The sequence below is a fragment of the Ascidiella aspersa genome, chromosome 8 (assembly GCF_963924565.1).
Source record: "Ascidiella aspersa chromosome 8, kaAscAspe10.2, whole genome shotgun sequence".
NCBI lineage: Eukaryota > Metazoa > Chordata > Ascidiacea > Phlebobranchia > Ascidiidae > Ascidiella > Ascidiella aspersa.
In genome coordinates, this window is record NC_139454.1 from 1,038,755 (window position 1) to 1,059,913 (window position 21,159).

General features: G+C 35.7%; 2 protein-coding genes across 2 annotated transcripts; both read right to left on the bottom strand.

The window, feature by feature from the left end:
* Window positions 1-15,605: 15,605 nt before the first annotated feature.
* On the bottom strand, window positions 15,606-16,963 carry LOC146134777 (uncharacterized). The gene is made up of 5 exons (XM_083395633.1): window positions 16,780-16,963; window positions 16,573-16,711; window positions 16,242-16,479; window positions 15,969-16,149; window positions 15,606-15,811 (listed from the first exon to the last, which is right to left on the bottom strand). The coding sequence occupies exons 1-5, from the start codon at window positions 16,961-16,963 to the stop codon at window positions 15,606-15,608; spliced, it is 948 nt and encodes a 315-aa protein (XP_083251759.1).
* Window positions 16,964-17,099: 136 nt separating this feature from the next.
* On the bottom strand, window positions 17,100-19,755 carry LOC146134778 (uncharacterized). Its single transcript, XM_083395636.1, has 2 exons — window positions 18,578-19,755; window positions 17,100-18,054 (listed from the first exon to the last, which is right to left on the bottom strand). The coding sequence occupies exons 1-2, from the start codon at window positions 19,753-19,755 to the stop codon at window positions 17,100-17,102; spliced, it is 2,133 nt and encodes a 710-aa protein (XP_083251762.1).
* Window positions 19,756-21,159: the final 1,404 nt, after the last annotated feature.

Consider the following 21,159-nt stretch of genomic DNA (forward strand, 5'->3'; position numbering starts at 1 on the left):
ATGTTACGAATAGCGTAATATCCTGGCTTGAGTGCTAACTAGTGTGTAAAGTGGTAAACATTTTAATTTTTTCTAAACAAAACATTTTAATTTCTCTAATAGTTAATTGTTATACAGCATATATGTTGGTCGTCCATTGACTATTTTTTTCTTATTGTTCCTGAAATGGGTTAACTAAATGATTCCCCACAAATGGAGTCACATTCTTTGGCCTGTGTGGGAGCAGCATTAAATCGGCGTGTTATAATCGTATGGCGTTTTATAAATTATCGTATTTATCTGCGTTACTGTGAAACATCTAAATGTTCGTCTTCGCAAACTAACATTTTACATTTTGTTGAAACAAAATTCCAAATAATGTGTGCTTAATTGAAATGAAACGATTAAATACCCAACAGCTAAGCACGTCAAACATCTTTAACGTAACGAAAACCACTGACGTATATCGATAGAGAACCACTCACAAACGTAAAACCTTAAGTTGTAGCAGCCATGGTTCGCATTGCGTGATATTCAGCAAATACGTAATCCTGGTGTCATACTGCCTCCAACGTAAGTAAATCTAGTTTGGAACTAACAATTGTTTGCTATTGAAACCGCCGCATGAAATTCGAAATTTTGCGAACTCTACCTAAATGTTGCGCGGTAACAGACATAAAAAGGTTTTTAAACATATGTCTTAAGTTGGAAACATTAAAACCTATTTATATTAAGGCAATCAGTGTGTTATAACTTCAATTTGATTTGTAATGCTGAAAACCAGCGACATTTATCGATCCAGAATTACTACCAAACGTTAAACTTTAAGTTGTAACAGCAATTGTTTAGACTTGCGTAATATTCAAGCAAATAATACCGACAGCAAACTGCGTCATACTTGAAAACAATCCTTGAAAATAAAACTTGCTTAACGGTGACCGGATTGCGACGGCGCTCGCTTGCCTTCAACAAAAAGATATCACCCAGCACCCGCCGGTTAATATCCATTTACATATTTTTACTTATCATAAACAAGAAAGAAACTAGCCCCAGCAACCTCAACCCCAGAAAAATATTTCTTAAAACCCGCTGGAAAAATAATTAATTTATGTTAAACAAAAAAAATTTTGACAGCCTTACCAACCAAAAATGAAAAGTAAAAAGTGTTACTTAGTTTTGAACAAGAATTGCTAAATGACTAACTCAAGAGTTTTTACATTTTTTATTTTTTTTTTGTAAATCTCAAATTGAAAAATCCGGGACAAATTGATTAACCGGGCGGGACACCGGGACAAGGCCTTGAAACCGGGACCCATGGCAAGCCTACAAAACCTAACTGTATGTTTCCACAAAGTTGCCACGAAATATTTTGTTTCAAGTTTAACCAGTGGTGAAAGTAAACAGGAACGGTTTGGAACGGCGTTCCAGTAAAATAATGTTACAGGCCACTAACCCTTTTTTCTTTTTGTTCCTGAAAGTTTTTAAAACTAAGAATGGGTTGAATATTTTTGCATTACGCTGAACGATGCACTCAGGTTTCCTAAGGTCACTTGTTTTAGACGCTCGTTATGACGTAACTTTTTGACGTCACGTTTGGAAATCTTCGGGTAAAAATCTTAAGTAAAGTTTCTACCTTCAACTCTGAGGTTAACAAAACTCACCAAGGTAATATCTTGAACATTTTCAGCAATCTCCTCTTCGGCTTCGGCTGCTTCGGCCATTTTCACTCGCACAAGTTTAACTTTACACAAAGCTGCTCAAACAAGGCTTGGTATGTTCATGTAAAGCTTAACATATCACTACGTCACAATATATGACGTAATTCGCTATGGTATATCACAAATGAATTCACAACTTTAACTTTACACAAAGCCGTTCAAACAAGACTGGGTATGTTCATGTTAAGCTTAACATGTCACATTACTACGTCACGATATTAGATCGATTGATTTAAGGTTTGTACGTTGTAAAGTAACCTGATATTTCAGCTCATATACCTACACAACATTTCGCGTTCACCTCAGTACAGCAGTAAAGCGCTTGCACCAAACTGCAGGCAACAACCAAACGCTAGCTCTTTGTTGAAGGCGGACTGCTAAGTATTTCCTGTTCTAATCTAAAGGAAATGACGTTAAGGCTCCATCCATTTAGTTTGGCCTCCAACGCCTTTACTTATTTCCGCCTGTTAATCACGCGAGCTATTGTTAAGGTGGTTAAACAGTTAACTTCACGTGAATCATCCAAACTTTATTTTTAGGCCTTTTTAACTAAGTATATTTAATTTTATTTAGCCCTCCGCGAAAATCTAATTATGTTGAGTGGATTAAATTACGCTGGGAAAATGTTTCAGGAAGTGTTTTATATTTGGATGTGTACACTACAGAAACCATTTCAACTAGGTATATTGGAAATTGTTCTTATCATGTTGCTCAATGCTAATTTTGACAAATTGTTTTGTCCCAAAGGCGTCGTACGACCTATCACAACATCGAAAATAAAAGTTTTGGGAAACCAAAAGCTCTAGCGATATAAAGGCGTCTTTCGTTTTGCGCGAATTGATAACATCGCAACAGTTTTTGTATTAAAAGTAACAACTCTCCAATCTATAACATTAACAAAATAAACAAATTGTGTGCAACGGGTTAGTTATTATAACGCCACGTATAGACTTAGATATATGACGTCACGTTAAATTGTCTCCTCCCCCCCCCCCCTAGATCCGCGCCTGGTTTCAAGTAAGTCGCATAGAAATGCGTGTTGTTCTACAGTTAGTTGCTTCACTGGCGAGGTAATAATAAACCGACTAGACATTTTGTTACTTCCATTTAGGAATACCTGATGTTTTATTTTGATACGCGATATTTCGCATAATAAGTATCGCGTCCTCATACGATACAAAATGACTTGATGACTGTGTCCAAACAAACAAATGAATAAAATTTCCAAAAGTTATTTTTTCCAGGCTTCCAAGGTAAAGTGTGCTTTAGCGTAAGGGAGGGCGCCGCTAAATATTGATCGTTCCGGTGGTGATAAGCAGTGTTGTGTAGTCGTTAAACCAATACTATAGTCAAAACACGAAAAGAAAGGCAAGACTCCGACCGAAAACATTATGTTAAGTCCGGCTCCGACTCTACCGCCTGTAGGCCTGTTGAACTAAAATACTCTCCCAGTGCAGCTGTAGTGTAAACGGGCCGTTACGCTCAACGATAATCTCAGCATTCCTAAGGTTACTTGTGTATACATCCGGTGTGACGTAACTTTGTGACGTCATGTCCAAACAAAATCCATCGGACAGGGTCTGTTTGTGAGATACGTTAGTTCAAGGTACAATAACTCAAGGTGTGGTTTGCATCAGGACAAATTCATCGCGCCTTGTTCACACTTGAGCTGTTTAAAAAGGACTATTGTGTTGTGGATCAGGAATTGGGAGGCCGCTGTAACGTAAAAGTATTAAGTGACGGAATGTTATATTGTGCCAGCAACCTTTGGAGCCGACGTCCTTAAACTGGGATACGATGGAAAGTTTCTTTGGTTGTGCATTGCATTGGCGGATCCAGGATATTGTTTGAGTTGGGAAATAATTTCAAGCCTCCACAATGTTACGCCAAATCGTGACATATTTTTCACAAATCTTTTTGAAAGCGATGTATTTTTTAAAACTGAAAACACTCGCGTGCAGCGTGAAAAACGCCTTTATATCGTTTAAGTTGCACAAGTTTTCATTTTATAGTGTGTGGTTAGACGAACGCTTTTGGGCATAAAAGATAAAAATAGTCAAAAAATTACACTGTGTTGTTCATAACCCTGTGCCCCACATTTATCCGTCACTGGAATAATGGTTTCTCTCTGTGTTTTAAAGCTACTGTGAAGTTACTCAATTGTAAAGGCATTTAAACATAACGTTATTTATGTCAAACTCGTCCACAATAATATTGTAGGTTTGTAAAATTAAGGTTTGTATTTCAAAACCGCAAAATTTATTTGATGAACTTTTTTACAGTCTGCGCCGCTACCTGGGTTCAACCAAACGGCGCGTTGCCTGAAAAAGGTTTCATAGACGCCGTTCAAAGCAATAGAAGTCCAAGGTATGTTGTGGCCTCGGGGTTAAACAAGGTCCTTATGTGGAGCAGAGCAGCGAGTCACCCAGACAATCTTGTGCTCGACTCTAGCGCCCTTTGTTCGCTACAGTATTAATTGTTCGTCAAAAAACAGGAAGGTGAACACTTCATATAAGTTTTAATCAATTTGTTAGTTGCATATCTTTATAGGGGCTTGGTAACAACTTACGGTTTGTGGCTTCAAGTAAGCACTGATAATAATTAAATCAACTTCCGGCCTGCATTCCTATACAAGTATGCCATTATTACGTCATAGTGCAGTGCGCTGTTATAAAAATATTAGGAAACATCGAAATTTTATTTTCAGTTTAACTGAAGTAAAAGCAAACCACAAAAAGCTCCACAATAAATCTTGTATTGCTTGTAATTTACATGTCCGATACTAAGACTTGGTATCGGGTATCGGCTCCGATCCGATATTATCGGACAACCTGCTTGTAATCGGGGCTTTGGAGCCGGAGCCCCGGAGGCGTGCATTTTAACGGAGCTGGAGCAGTTGTTTAAAAACAAAGATCCAGTTCCGATGTATTTCATAAGATGCTATGCTGCTACTAATGGCTGAATTCATATAATTTAACAGCAACTCTTCACAAAATGAAGAATTGATGCCTCTTTGGCGCCACCTTTTCTAAATAACCATTATGGTGTTTTGTTTGTGATTATTTTGAAACGCTAGATATTGCAAATTAAGCGTTCTTCCTTAAACATTTAGTTTTTTCCGTAATGGCGCCGGAGCAGTGGTATCAATAAGCTCCGGAGCTCGAGCTAACCTATGATATAAGTGAGCTCCGGAGCTGGAGCCGGACCAATTTAACATTTACGTCTGCTCCAAAGCCCTGCTTGTAATAAACAAATCGTAAAACTCATAAGCAACAAAAAGCGGGACAAATTTATTGATTACAACGAAAATAATAAATACGCAAGTTTTAAGTATAATCAGACAGTTGTAGCTAGCAGCAAACATGAATTAGACTGTTTAGAACATGTAGAAAACATGATTATTCTCAACATATTCTCTGTTTGGACTATTTATGCAATACTTGTGTTTCGTTGTAGATATATGAAGGATTCAGTTCTGATGGGCGAGTGGGTTGCTCCTGGCATTTCAATGAGCACGTGATTATCCTGTGAAGTTTAAAACAACAGACGTACATCGAAAGCCATTGCAGACTCTTCACCAAATCTGTTGATCTATGATGCAAGCAGAGCAGGCTAGACAAACAACTAGCCTGCAGTGAGGTTCGAACTCACGACCTCCGGTCAAGCCGGGACCGTCGTTCTGCCAACTGAGCTATGCAGGCTCAGAAGGGAACGAGTCGAGAAACAACCATACGCCAATGCTTGCTCAATCTGTTAGTACAAGCACAAGTATTGATACATTTCGTTTCACAACTTTCGCGCAAATTTATAGCTCAGCCCCGCCACCGAGTGTTCAAAGTCACAAGGCACGATTAGCAATTGGAGGAAAGTTGTTCTGAAAAACACAATAATCATCTCACAACCCTGCCAAGCTACTACACATTTCAGGGCTGGCCTTGAATTGAAATTTACACTCGCCAGTCGGGTATGTGTCTACCAATCAGCACTCGCCTGGACAAAAGTTGAAAAGATTATTTTTTTTCTGTACCGTTTCGCGCTGCCGTCATACCATAAACATTCATAAAAGGACGAGCTTTAAATTGTTGTTTAGGAGTAGTTAGGTAGATTGCTAAAATCTCGCCAGGAGCGAATTGCACTCGCATTAGCGGGCGGGAGCAAAATCCTAAGCCAGCATTTATATATTTGTTTGGCGTTATGTGAAATAAAATCTCTCATTTTGCTTATCAACAATATTGACCAAATGTTTTTATTTGTCAAATAAACGTCACTTAACTGCTTTCTCAAACACAGCAGTATTACAACTACCAGAGGATTACCAATTACAATTATCAGAAGAACTGTTCTTTGATTATTACAAATAAACATCAGTTAATTAATTACTGACATTCACACACAACTTGTCCATTTCCAGCATAAACTTGTAGGGCGTGTCATGTGTGTATTACCGACTACTAGGTGTGCTGTTAGCTTGTACAGTTGATTCCATCACAGAAGGTTAAGTAGAGGGGAGCAAGGAGAGCAGAGAAAGTGGTTCTGGCCTCAGTGAGAGACAAGGCCGGTCTCAGGGAGTAATTACAAATGATATAATCAGAAACAAGAAGAAGCTGGTTAATACAAAACAGTAGGAATATATTCTCTGCCGTTATAAATAAACAGACCTACATAGAAACTACAAGCTCAGCAAATGGCTCCCAACAAGGAATAATTGTTCAAATTAACTGCACGAAAATCAGTGCATAACAAATTACTCGACGAGATGCATTTGCAAACAATGATGTTAAAAAAGTTTCGACTTTCTTTTAACCATTGGTACATTTCAGTTTCCAGAAATGATCATTGCAGCTTGGATCTGAAAACAAATTTAGTGTTTGTGTGTACATTTTTTTTTTTAAGAATCAAACTTCTATGTTATACAATACTTTTATAATGTTATTTATTAATTGAATAAATTCTTGAAGTTTTACATTGCTTGTTATTTCTCTGCTTTGTGCAAATTCTCAAACCAACTTTTAACAATTGGCCAGTTTTTCTAAATATAGACTGTTAATTTGCTTAGTGTGTATAAAAACTTAAAGTTGTGAAAACTATTTATTTCCAAATCACCTGGTTTAGGTGTGTGTTGTGTTGGGCAACTTATGCAGATTGATCCAAAGCTTGAACCAACTTGTTAATTGTACCACAGCACTTCAGATTCCAATCATCCGCCAATAGTAAGTTGGTTAAGGTCTCCACTGAACATTATTAGCGAGGTTTGATGTGACGAACATCTATTGGTTGAAACCAGTGGAGATTATTAAACGCAACAAAACAACATTAAAGCACACAAAAACATTACATTTGTCTAACTCAGTGCTTTTCACGCGAAACCCTAAGGTTCAGCGGAAACCTTAGCTGAAAACCACTGGTCTAACTAAATGGTTCCCAGATTCTCTTCAGCTGTACACCAATGTGACTGGAAGATATTTTAAAACACTGAGAAACACTTTAAATATTAGGAAATAAATTCTTCAGATTTCAAAGCCATGTAAGTAAGCATGTGCTTTCTTGTGCGATTTGAATGCAGCTTATCAATTAAATAACTGATAATATTACAGTATGCCTCAACATGTAGCAATAGACAACATTAAGTTATAATTGTATTTTGTTTTGTAAAAAATGTATTTTCTTAGTGTAGCGTGAGCTATGAACATTGAAGAACCGCTAGTAAATTCTAAAAACAACCTTTAAACAAATGTCAACATAACAATATAGCTTCACTCTAATGCTCATGCTTTTTGTCAAAAAATCATTCGAAAAGTTTCCAAAATGCTACCTACTTCTGTATGGGCTTTGATATTCAGATATTCATGCTACACATATAACTACAACCTCCAGCCATTATGCTCCAATACCTTGTTTAGTCTTCAAGATTCTTTTAGTTTCAATAATTTTAAAGTTGTTACAATCAGCAAGTTTTTTTAAATCTGCAATAAAGTGTAGTTGCTCAATAATTGTTTTTAATGTTAGTTATTTGTAGTGTTGCAGTAGCCCTAGCAAGTAGCAACAATAGCAAATTAACAAAATTTATATTTTACCAAGATGCATTTGCTGATTAGGGTGAATTATTTTACAGAGTTATTCAAAAAATAAAAATAAACTTATAGTAAAATCATTCATTTCTATTTTAAAATATCCATTTGCCTATTTTACTAATGTAGTCGCACACCTATTGATGATTGTACACATTTATTTAGATTAGCACTGGGCTTTAGCAGGTGGTGGTATGATTAAATTTAATTTCCCCAGTTTACCATTGAATTCTATGATTCATTCCCAAATTTGTTTAAATGACTTTGTTAGACTCAGGGGTGCTTAGTGGCTATTTTCCCGGCTTGTTTGGTGACACATACAGTACACCCAGTCACAACTACCTGCGCGAACTTGGCGCGCTGGAATAGGTTTTGGGCAATATCTCCGAAAGTTGTGACGATACAGAGTTGAAATTTTTGCACAGTCCTTGTATTGTTTACATCTTTCCAACAATCACACTTTTAGCGTAAAATATTGAAAAAAAATTAATATTCAAAAATATGAATATTAATATTCAGCGATATTAACCCTTAACTGTTGAGCCAACAAGTTCAAATTTTAACGATATAAACTAGGAGTCACCACATTCAAAATGAGACATAAATCATGTTTAAATTCATTCGGACTGGGTGTTTACTGTTTCTTTGAAAATTCATAACTGCCCAAATTCGAAAAAACGCCTTTCGTAATTAATGTTCGCATAAAGCAATTAAAAATGACGCTACAAAGTTGAAATTTTTACACAGTCCTTGTATTGGTTACATCTTTCCAGCAATCACACTTTTAGCAAAAAATATTGAAAAAAAATTAATATTCAAAAATAAGGTTTGTTTTGCTCTGTAATTAATTAACTAACGCTGCTGAATGATGCTTTTCATGGATTGGGAGTTATTATTTAATTCTTGAACTGACGACGTCGCTGAACTGTTTGGAGCGAAACTGCCGGTGAGAAATTTTGTTATGTTTTATTGTTAAAGTTGCTATTTTGAAACTCTGGTCAACCGGCAGCCATTTTATTGCAAGTACGCAAGTGTTTAAACGTTTTTTAACCTTTTACTAAGAATTGCCTATATATTATAAATTAAAAAAAATTATAAAAATTTAAAAAAATATTAATATTCATAATTAATAAGCGTTTTGGTGGGATTCTAGAGCAGCGCCGCAATTGCGAAGTTAGGTAAACGCCTCTCCTATTTCAATGTTCTTTGTTCTTCCAAGGTAGGTGTATAATAACTGGAAAGTAAACACGTGAAATCAATACTCTTTTCGAAACCGTTGTAAGTGTAAACATTTTTAGCATAACTGATGTCTATAGCGCCAAATTACTACCATTGTAATTAAATGGGAAAAAGCATAAAAAGCCAATCAACGTGTTTTTTGAACTTTTTAATATTCGTTGAAACCTTTTCCTGCTATTTAAAACTAATAGCGCTGGTCTAGAATCCCACCGCTGCGTTTTTATTATTAAAGCAACAAACATTATTTGTGTCAGAGCAGTGGGTTCGCGGTCCTTTTGGGTCCGCGAGACAATTTTCTGGGACCGCAAAGTAACTAACAAAAAAATCAACACGACGCTACTAAAGAAGAAGTTTTTTTGTGCAATAAAATTTTCAGGCAACTTACTTTTCCAAACCAAGCTGATTAGTTGTTCATTCACGTTATTGTACGCTTGAGTTGAATTGGCCATTGTGACGTCCTAGTGTTGCGTTGTGCAGCGATAGAGGATTAAGCAAATTGTTGCAACGTAACGATAGCATATGGAAAGCATTGTGGCGTAACAATAATATCGGCCAGCTAATGTAGCCAGACGTAATAATTTTAAGTTGTTTCTGTTTATTTAAAAATAGAAAAGTAAAAAAGTCTATGTCAATTCATTTGTTCAAACGACCAAAGTCCAGTCGACCGGCAAATAATCGGTAAAGTTGGTAACGTCAAACATAATCGGTAACGTAAACTGCTAGAACAATAATAATCGGTAACGTCAAACACTAAAAACGTTTTGCGAAAACTTTAGATAAATAACACAAAGCACCTAAAATGTTTTTTTTTCAGCGTTGATAAAAAATCTTTCTTTGGCGGTAAAACTTTTTATTTTGGCATAGCTCCAAACTTTCCAGACGTGACGTACTACAACTTCATCCCCGAGTAGGAAAAAAAAATATTTTATGCTGATAACTTACACCATTGTAGATCTTTCGAAACATGAAACCACTAGAAACTAAAAATACCCCCTAATGGTGAATCCCCACCAGGTGTAGAACCTCTGAGCGACGCAAAGCAAGTGCTGTGACGTAATTGGATCGGTTTCTGATGAACGTAGTTGTTGTCTGATGCCGCTACCAGTGCGCCAATACGCCCTGCATATTACTTATCCGTCATTTTGATGGCAACGTTTTACAACTACTTGCTTGTACAAACACCAACGTATTCTTGGCTTATCATAGTTGGTGTTTATTTGTGTAACTTTTAGGCTTTGAAATTTGGTGGAAACCCTTCCTTAATAGAAACGGCGCTGCAGGAGAATTAAGGCGAGCGTCTTTCACTGGTCTGTTTATATACTGAGCTGCTACTCGCCTGGGCGTCCCAAGCCAAGCCGTTAAGTGTCGGGTCAAGATTTAATTAGGTTTGTTTGCTTATCGATGCTGGTGTGTCTTACATAGCTGCAACAAGTGTTAATTCCCCGAGGAAGACTAATTAAAAAATTAAAACTAACATTTGCAAATCTCTTCATCAATATGAAATTTTAATTACGACAAATACACGTGCATAAAATTCAGGTAAAATAAAACACGAAGAAATGTATTCAAATAAAAGCAAGAAAACAACAGGCAGGTTTGAGCCTCGCATTAAACAAACGATCGAAGAAAATAGATATTTCATCAAACAAGAGAAACAACCGCTGCTGTGGCTTAACCCATCGTTACTGGTCGGGTGCTTGTAACTTTTAATTGGTAATTTGTTAATTGTTTCTACAAACTAATGTTAATTATATAAGGGATTTTGCGACATGGAAACAGATGGTGGTGGTTGGCTGGTAAATGATGATTATTAGATGTTTGATGAAACCTTAGCCAGCCAACATTTCATGGCACTTCACGCCGAGATTTTGGGTGTCCAGAAATTGTGCATGTGCAACTATGTTTTATTTAGGTTGAAAATCCTAACACAATTTAAGTGCACAATATGCCAGTACAGGTGTGCACACAAATTGATTTAAAAAAATAGCGTGTGTGCACCTGCCACAGAATGCAGACTGCTTGGCTAAGGCACAAAAAAATTATTAAAAAAGAATAAATTACCAATAAAATGTACCCGCGCTTTGTAACGTTTATCTAAAGTTGGGCGGTAAACTTATAAAACATTGCACTTTTACGTTAACATTTCATAAATATTTTATTATTCCCAATATTAGTGACATTGTTTTGTATTGGATCCAACGTGTGCGTTTTTAACCCAAATGTCGAAAACTTGTCATTTTTATTTCATTTTTTTTTTTTTTGGAAGAATTTATTTCATCAAAACATGTGTGACTCTGTAAGGCTGCAGATGTGTAGTAAACACTTAAAAAAAATTTGTAAATTCACGGTTACCATTTTTGTGGCTTTAGCTTTAAAAGCTAACTGTTGAACTATTTTACGCAATTCCTTCGTCGTTTTTGGACTCTAAACATTTACGGAAGTATGAAATACAGTAAAACCAGTTTGTAATGTTTTGAGACATATATTATTACAATGTAGACTGCACTATTGCACTTTTTAATTTGTTCGTTTATTTACTGGATAAGCACTTAATTTTAAAAAATATTTTCATATTTTTAGTAATATTCAAAAATAGTTCCTCTGTAATTTTATTGGTTATCTAGCGTTTTGCGACATTTTTAAGCCGCCTTCTTCAGGGTGGAATGCGTTAAACGCTCATAGTACAACTTAAGACGGCTTGGATAGGTTGTTGGATCGTTAAAGAAAAAACATAATAAACATATATATATTTAAACAAATTAAAAAATGTAGGATGATTTATATTACGCCTGGTAGCAAATGTTACAAATTTAAGCCTCTTTGGAATAAACAGGCATATAGCTCACCAAATTATTAGAACATATTTCTATCACTTTGTCCAAAAAAATCGTGTTTTTGTGAAGAATTTTACAAATTTTTCACGTTGTTTTAAACGTTACACTATTTTTACGATCCAAGCGCCACCAGTTTTGTTTTAGTTTTTTCACGTACGGTGATCTACCACTGGAGGGCCACCTTGAGCAGATCGACTCACAAGTGATGTCGAGGTTCGAAGCGATCGAGCCACAAACAAAAGTTCCGCTGCAGAAAAAGTGGAACAAGCCGGTGAGTTTGAACTTCTGTACAGGGCTGCCACAAAGTCTTGCGGTCTTTAAAAGTCCTTGGATTTTAGAAAAATGATTTGCGCATTAAAGTCTTATATCAGGGGTGTCCAACCCAAACATACCAGCGTTCCAATTTTTATCTAATAACTTCCTCCCGTGCCAAAGTTTAACAACTATTTTTGTTCTAATGTAAAAAGCGCTTTTATACAAAATATAAAAGCAGTATAATGTTATAACATCAGAAGTAATTGTTTTTTGTCGTAATTGCTGGGATTGTTTTGTATTGTGAATAAATAATGACAATTGTCTGTATAACAAATTTAGCTTTTTTGACAATTGGCTGTATTTTTGGGGGGGGCTTGCGTGCCATTTTTCATTAGTGGCACGCGTGTTGGACACCCCTGTTTCATAAATACCGAATTAAGTTGCGTGTTCCGCTCATGGTTTGTGATCCAACACACATATTTCCACCTTAAGATTTAACAGGTTAACAACTGGAGCTAAGTTATAGCAAGACTACAGAAGCTCGACATAGTTCTTGGGTGTTATTTATGTAAGGTTTTATTTTGTTTCAGCGCTCGGTTGAAGTGAGATGTCCACACGACGAACTGGCTTCGAACCCAGATAAACAAACATCATTCGCTGTCAGCTTTCTGCTTCCAGAGTCAGTTTTACAACATTTATCGCTGTACCATGGCTTAATCTCTAGCAGTGTTAATCTATTATTTATGTGCCGTAACACTGCTAGAATAAGAAAAGCAGACACGTGCACCCCATGGCCCCCTGTTGTACTTGAGCATGCCCCTTATAAAATTTGTTTATATCACAACAAATTTTGCGCCTAAGGCGACGTTTTTCTTAATTAATTAACTTATTAATAGCCTTGTTTGCCGCCTAAACATAGCAAGGTTGATACATTCCTTAGGCGAACGCTTCATTTAAATTTAGGAGCTCAGCCAAAAAACAGAATAATTTAGGCCAAAATGCTTGTCACCGAAAGGTTGTCAAGATACTGGCATCCTGCCTAAAAGAAAAAAATGGGTAGATTACATCTGGCCTTGTTGTCCCGCTAAAAGCTCTGCTAATTCTGTAAATATAATTTTACAATTAAAATGAGAAAATATTATTTTGAGCATTAGAGAGTATTACTTATTTCTCCTAGTGCCTAAACTTTTACGTTTTTCTGAAATTATTTTAAAATAGCAAATTTTTAACATTTTTTTAGTTGGAAACCATTTTACTCATTTTGCCTAGAATATTTGCGTTTAATACAGTTTAATGTCTATATACTTAATCAAAATTGCCCGCTCTGCATCTCTGTTGAGCAATATTTATTTTAGTGGTGTATTGAATCTTAACGCTTAAGTTAAAAAAACGTGATTAAAATGGAAAACACTAGATTGTGCTTGCCAGGGTGTCGGATGTAGACCAGGTGTTTACTTCGAGCATCGTGTGCGCTCTCCTAATGGACGGACCTTCATCACCTTTCTACAAATCACTCATCGAATCCGGCCTCGGCTCCAACTATTCACCCCAGGCAGGTAACCCATCGCTGCAGGGGTTAACTCTAATCCAGGGGTCGACAAACTACGTTCCACGGGTTCATGAAGTTGGTCCGCGGCATATTTCCTTTTTTAAACTTCAAAAATATATGAAAATTAAGTTCAGTTGAAAAATGTTCAAAAACTACATTTTGATAGAATTTTAATCTGAAAAACGACTTATTACGACTCACTTTTTTATGCAGAGATGTTTATATCTCCGTCGTTTAACGATAATAAGATTAAAACAAACAAAATGTATCCAGCTCGCGATGTCGGCCCTACAGCCTCAACCAGGAGTCACAAAACTTTTCTCATGAAGAGCAGGATAACCTAAGGCCTGACCATAGCGGTCCGGGTATAAAATATTTTGTCGGACAAGTACAGAACTTAGTAAACCGAAAATCAGTTTGTTTGGATGTTACATGATAAATATATTTCGCTCTTGACGAGAATCATCAGTTTCCTAATTCGAATGAAGTTTGGTAATTTTATTAGAGTCAGAAATCAGAATTTTCTTATATGTTAAAAACTACAGAAATCCGGATGATTAACACAAACGATTCTGGTTTCACATCTGAAAACTAATGGATCCGATCCGATACTGAAGTCTTTATCAGTGTACACGTACAGGAATTTATTAATACACGCAAAGGCTTAAACAAGTGGATTCCTTATTCAAATAGAATCAATACAAAACAATGTTAATAAAACAGAAACAGAATCAGTAAGTTAAACATCATTGCCAAACACAAGTAACTAACAAAATGAGCTCCTACCGCGACAAGGTAGTAACACCAACTGCCGTAAGGACAACTACAATGTCAAGGCACCATGTGCTCAGTGACCTTTGACCGCAAGTCATAGAATGATCACACAATTAAATAGGTCATAAAGTACTTACAAAAAAATGCGGTTTAGCAAGCTCACTGTTAATCTTAACAAACTCACTGTCTTAAAAAAGTGAATCGCAACGAATAGAAAGATTAACGAACACTCGGCAATGTATAGCAAACGCAAGAATAGAAACATAACAGTCCGTCCCAACACCAACTCATTTACTGCGTTGATGTGACACGCACAATAGGGCCGTCAGTACAGCAATGCACCTTGGCTCCCTCGTATACCATCACAGCAACCGATCAACCTCAAGTTGACCGGACGAAAAGTAAGAACCCGATGATATGTTGACGAACTCATCTGTCGCTCGACGACCACCGTACTTATCATCTGGGCGAAGCATCCAACCATTGGATATATTTCCTTTTACCTTCTTGCATTCTTGACACGCGTTGAAGTAATATCGATTCCGCTCATCATTGGCGAGATGTGGCCCAGTCAGAAATTTATGTGCGGGCCTTTCACGAACAATCTTAGAGTCAAATATGGCCCACCACCAGTAGATCGCGTAAATCCCCTAGATATATCTCTGCTGGGAGACCGGAAAGGTAACATCGGCCCACGTTAGATTTTCACTGATTTGCCATACATGGCATTTCATATGGGCCAAACGTGAAACTAGACTGGCCAAATATATACCAGAATTGAAAAAACATGAAAAATATAATAGTTTATTGTAATTGAGGTACAACACGCAGTACACAATCACAATGGCACCATGTAGAAGAACGAAATGTAGAGAATGAAAAAAGATAGCAGTAATAAATACAGGGTGCGCCAAAAAACATACCACATTCCAAACTGTCACTGTACCAAAAAGCTGTAGCAGTCTGACAGGAGCTTGAATTGCAATATTTCAATTCAACCTCCTGTCAGACTGCCACAGCTTTGGTACAGCAACAATTGTAAATGTGGTAGAGTTTTTTGGCGCACCCTGTAGAAACAGTTGTTCCAATGGCGGAAGAAAATTAAAAAGGCATTCAAAACTTGATGCAACATCTTACCACAAGGAAAGATTCTTTACAACATTTTACACAACTGTTTTGAAATCGTTTTTTACTCAAAGTCATCACAGGGTAAAGTGTCTGTGCTGGTACCGCTATCACTGCCGCATGTCGACCTCTTTTCGGAAGCCTGGTTGAGGTTGCCCCGTCTTATTTCACGGCCACCATCCCAGTCAGTAACCCCAGCCAGGGTAACTTTAATTTCGTTTTCTATGCTTTCAATTGTTGCATTTTTAAACGATGTAAACTGCAACATACCTAATAAAACATAAATGATTTTAAACAGGTCTACTTTTGACACTTTTATAAACATATGCACAGTATATAAATAACATTAATCTGCATATTACTTCTTTGTAATTTTAGAATTATACATGCATTATATATAATAGGAACAAGAATACAATGAACTTACGTGTTAAAATTGTATAAAGTTGGTGTTTTTTAAAACACTTCTTTGTTAATTGTCTCTTTACTCCTAGCCCGGACCAAGAATAGGTCATTGCTAACTCTCGTTTTAAGAACAATTTTAAAAAGCTTCTTATTGTGGACCGTAATGAACTTCTTTCAGTTCGTTTGGCTATGTCTGTATAATCCTGTAAAATGTTATCAAAGTCAGACTCGTGTAAAAAAAAAAAAATAGGATGTGAAGTTAGCGAGCAGACTTGTTTATGACAAACCTTGTTACCTCAATATTATCCAAGATGGCATTCAACTCCATCTCGTTGGAGGCCGGTTGAAAATCAAAGTATGATTTTCCATCTTTTATTATTACCAAAGAATCAACTTTTTTTTCAATATTTTTTGTGACTTGTGTTAAACGGTTTATTTGAGAAGAAATTCTCATTAATTCATGAGTAATATTTGGCACTTGACTCATAACTTTCTGCTTTTTCGGTGTTGATTGGTGTGGCATCATAAAACAACTGAAATCAAAATATTATTCATAAAAATAAAACAAACATCTAATTTATATTAAGTTAACCCTATTTAATTAGCAGCATATAGAAAATACTCACCGCTTTGGTGAAATAGAGTTGCTACGCACAAGTGGTGGTAGTATACAATCAGTTTGTGACATGCTTCGATCAGTTTCCTCTTCGGACGACTCAATGTCACTTAAAGAATACCCTTTTTTAAGGCACCCGTCATATGATTCTGCAAGATAAAACAAAATGTTATGTATGCAAGTATACAAATAGGTATCTATGTAAACACTGACATACTTGATTCACATAATATTGTGCATGCATAAGCTTTCCAGTTAGATTGAGGCAACACACAATCTTTGGCCATTTGTTGTATATCCCCAGAAATAGGCCATTTGCATGTAGTAGTATCTAACATCCAACCTCTATATACCACATCGGTTGTATTTCCTCTAAATTTGACGCAGACAAATTTTTTCATTTCGTTGTTAAGCTAGCAAATTCAAATCTTTAAAAATGTAAACCTGTAACAATGTAATAAAAAAAATATTTGTGAAGTCACAAATACAATACAAGACAGAAACTGCTTAACCACAAATATACATAACACTACTAGATTATACAACAGAATGAATAATTTCCATTGCAATAAATCCCTTTTTATAAGGCAGAATAATACATTTACAAATTTGAGCACTGGAACTAATAACTTCAAATTCCTCACTTAAACAGTCAACATTAAACACTCCCACAGTAGAGGAAGGTACAGGTCGTTCAAAAAAATTTCTAATGTACTTAAACTTATTAATAATGAATAAAATGTTTCCTTCATGCGAAATTATGTCGACAACTTTTGCAATGGTTTCATTTAATTTTATAGTAGAATTGGCAACAGAATTAGCATATATTATACTGTCAGAGTGAAGTCTAAATTTTCGAAAATGTACAGCATTTTGAAAGCAAGGCAGTGAAACACCTCCCTCAAAAACACCAAAAGCATCGCCTTTATTAAAACAAGCATATTTATTCCATGCCAGTGATAAAATATTTTCATTGGAATGAAATACATAATAACTGGCTTGCTGCAATGGTTTATACCCAGATTTTACATAATTTTTCAAAAGCCCAAGGTAACTTTCAAACACAAAACAATTCACAAATTCAAGAGATCCATAGTTTTGACAATCTTCTACCAAATGTAAAAGGCTGTGAACATTATAAGTGACAAACCCTTTACCATAAAGTGTAGCACACTTACTTACAAAGTTCTGAAGCAATTTTTTGCATTCACTTAATCTAGTTTCACTACAGGAATGTGAAAGCAAAATTCTCATAGAAACAAATAAACTAATGAAATGTCTATACCTCTGTTTTGATAAAATGTTTTTAGATTTTAATAGCACAGCACCAGTATATAAAAGAAATAAACGAAATTCTGATGCTTTCCAGTAGGATAGTTCTGATAGACTCCTCATTTTGCGATTAAACTCAATTGGTATGTAGTCCTTGTATAATTCTATCCTATTGTTTATCATAGAGATAGAAGAGGATGAAAGCTTTGCAGTGTATTGCCTTAAAAAACAAAGGTTTTGTTATATTACTCAAGAAATATATTTCATTTCATTGGTGTATGTTAGGTAGGGATGTCCAACACTTTTTAACATTTTGATTTTGAGACAGCCACCCAAAACTTTTGACAAAAATTATGACAATCCAATCCCAAATGATGTATTTGCTATGTTGAAATAAGCAAAATCTATCAAATTAAAACGATTGTAGAACATTTTTTAAACGTTAATTAGTTTAGTTACTACTCCAGTTATTGGTCTGCTATTTTGAAATAAATTAGCTTCAAAGCTAGAAATCTTGGATCATAAAACATGGCGGAAATTTCTATAACTTAATATTAGATCTTCAGCGATATTACTTTAAGTCTACTTTGTATCGAACGAGTACCAATACTGCTACTTGGCATGGGATATCAACTTTTATGCGCTATTATTGGACATCCCTAATGTTAGGTATATATATAGATATATATGTTTAAGACAAAACTGTAAGTCAGAAAACAAAGTAAAACAATGATGAAAATGACCTTTTAACTCCTTTCCACCAAGAAAGTAGGCGTTTAGCAACCCCTAAACAGCATAGGTGCATATAATCCAGAACAAATCCATGGATCATATCCACACCAAAGTCAGCAAGTATAGAAATACCAGTGTGGTGATTTTTATAAACTTGAGAAACAAAATCTTCATTCGTTCTTAAATTGTCAACACTCCCAATTAAACAAACATGATAAGAATATGCATCATATTCTCCTATTATTGTGCAACGTTCACAGCTATTATAAGCATTATGAGATTTTATATTTTTAAGTGCTGACCTTGCTGGAGCATCACAAACAAATATGCCTTTGCCAGCCATTTCAAACTTGACCTTATCGCAAGATATGGGGTTAGAATTAAGGTGTTCAATATCATGCATAAAATCTTTCAAAAAAATTTCTGGGTTTGGCATTTCTCGACAAGTTGACTTTTCTATTGAGTATATACCTATACAAAGTGGTTTGCTCTTAACTTTGTAAATTGTGCAAAGTATAGGGTATAATTTATAGTCAGGAGAATGTTTAAACAAAGGCAGCCCATCAATATTAATTACCAAGGAATATCGAATAGTACCAGACATATGATTAAAATTGTTATACAACAAGTCTTTTAGAGAAGTCATCCAATTTGGAAAGTGCACATAACTTCCTTCTGTTAATGGCTTGTATTGAAGATCTGGCCTAGGTAGCAATGTATTAAATGAGACTGGTAGTTCAGGGTGGATTCTGTTAAGACTCTTTAACAACCTTGACACTGAAATTTTCGGGACATTAATTTCATTTAAAGCCCATGATCTTATTATTTGTGTTGTGTTTGCATGGTCAGCTACATTTAAATAGGAAGATAAATGCTCTTCTCTGTTCTCAACCTCTCCCCAGTAACTTGTGTCAAAATAATTAGTGTCTTCTGAGGATTGTTCTGAGTCGGAGTTATGGTCAACTGATGACGCAGCATCTAAACTAGTATTATTATATTCCTGGTTACCTGAACTTGTAGATGATTCACTGGTGCTGTCATTGTTTATGGGTTGCCCTTTACTACTAGTTTCTGTACTAAAGTTAGTCGTCTGTTGTTGCAATCTGTTTCGATTGCGAATCCATTTTTGTTTTCTTGACAGTGAATTGTAAGATTTGTAAAACGATCTTTTACTTACTGGTCGGCCCATTGCAGTAAATACAAAAAGTGTTATCAGATATATACCAAAAATTAAAATGTAATCTTTTCCAGTGTTTTACTAGCTGTTGGTACAAAGACACATAAATATAAAGCAAAGCACATTCAAACAGCCTTGCTTTGTACACCCTGATACTAAAGACTGTCTATCAAGCTCTTAGAATCAGTCAGGCTTAATAACTATATCTTAAAAGTATAAGGTGAAAACCAAACAATGTCATATTTGTTAGAACTTTAAAATGAAATATCATTTTATTTACTACCCAAAACTATTATTTAATAATACTAATATCTCTACTTTTAAGAAACCCTAAATAAAAAAGCGTTGATTCAATAACTATTTGAACAAATGGATTCTAGACCTGCGCTATTTTTCTCCCAGATTACAATTTTAATAACTGGTTTCGTTACTGTACGTAGGCCTAGCTTAAAACAAAAAATAAGTATGATTCTAGACCAGCGCCTTAATTATCATTAATAAGTGTTTAAATTAGAAAATATATTATTATATATATTATCTTTAATGCAAAAACAACCTACCACACTAAGTGCTAAATCACAAAATGCTTAATCCGACCAAAAACTAGCAGGCCGCAAAAACGTGGTCGTATTTAAATTCGCTGTAGCGCACCCATGAAAAGCGCCCGCGAAATTGTACAAATCAAATCATAGAAATCTAATTAAAAGTAGTTAAATATTACGGGTTATATGTTTATAATGTATAACTAAGCAGCTAAAAGATTAAAATTTTAGTAATATTAAGTAGGTATTTTAAAAAATGTGTATATAAAAAATATTATTGGCATATCTTCGATTTACGCATGGGTTATCTTAGAATATCATGGAAACACTGTACATCAACATCAAAAAATGTTTCAAACACATAAAAAAAAAATTTTTTGGGTTTAAACATGTCATTTATATGACTTCCCAAGCTAAAATCGTCGTAGGACACTTATCTAAAAAATGTCTAAGATAAACCACTGCTAATCCGAACCTGCCTAGTTTGGCCCAGGTATAACTCCAGGATATTTTTTGACTGGGGGACATTCACCACAGTTTTCGTACTGCGCTGCATCTGTGATTTCACTGATTACACGCACAACTCGTTTAGTGTGCTCTTTACTAGGTTCGCTGACCTTAGGAGCCGCTCTTACTGGGCACGACGATCTGGCCAAATTGCCAGGGCTTCTCCAGGTCTTCCGATCATGGAAGTGATTGTCACCAGGGTTGTGTCTCCTCGGAAAAACACCAACACAGTAGTGACCACTAGACGACAAAGAGTTCAACGTCTTTGTTGAACATTGTTGCTCGACCACGAGCAAGATCAAGTACAGCACCTGCTTTCTGGAGTGACGACCTGCTAAGTAACAGAGGCAAGTCGTTCTTGACGACA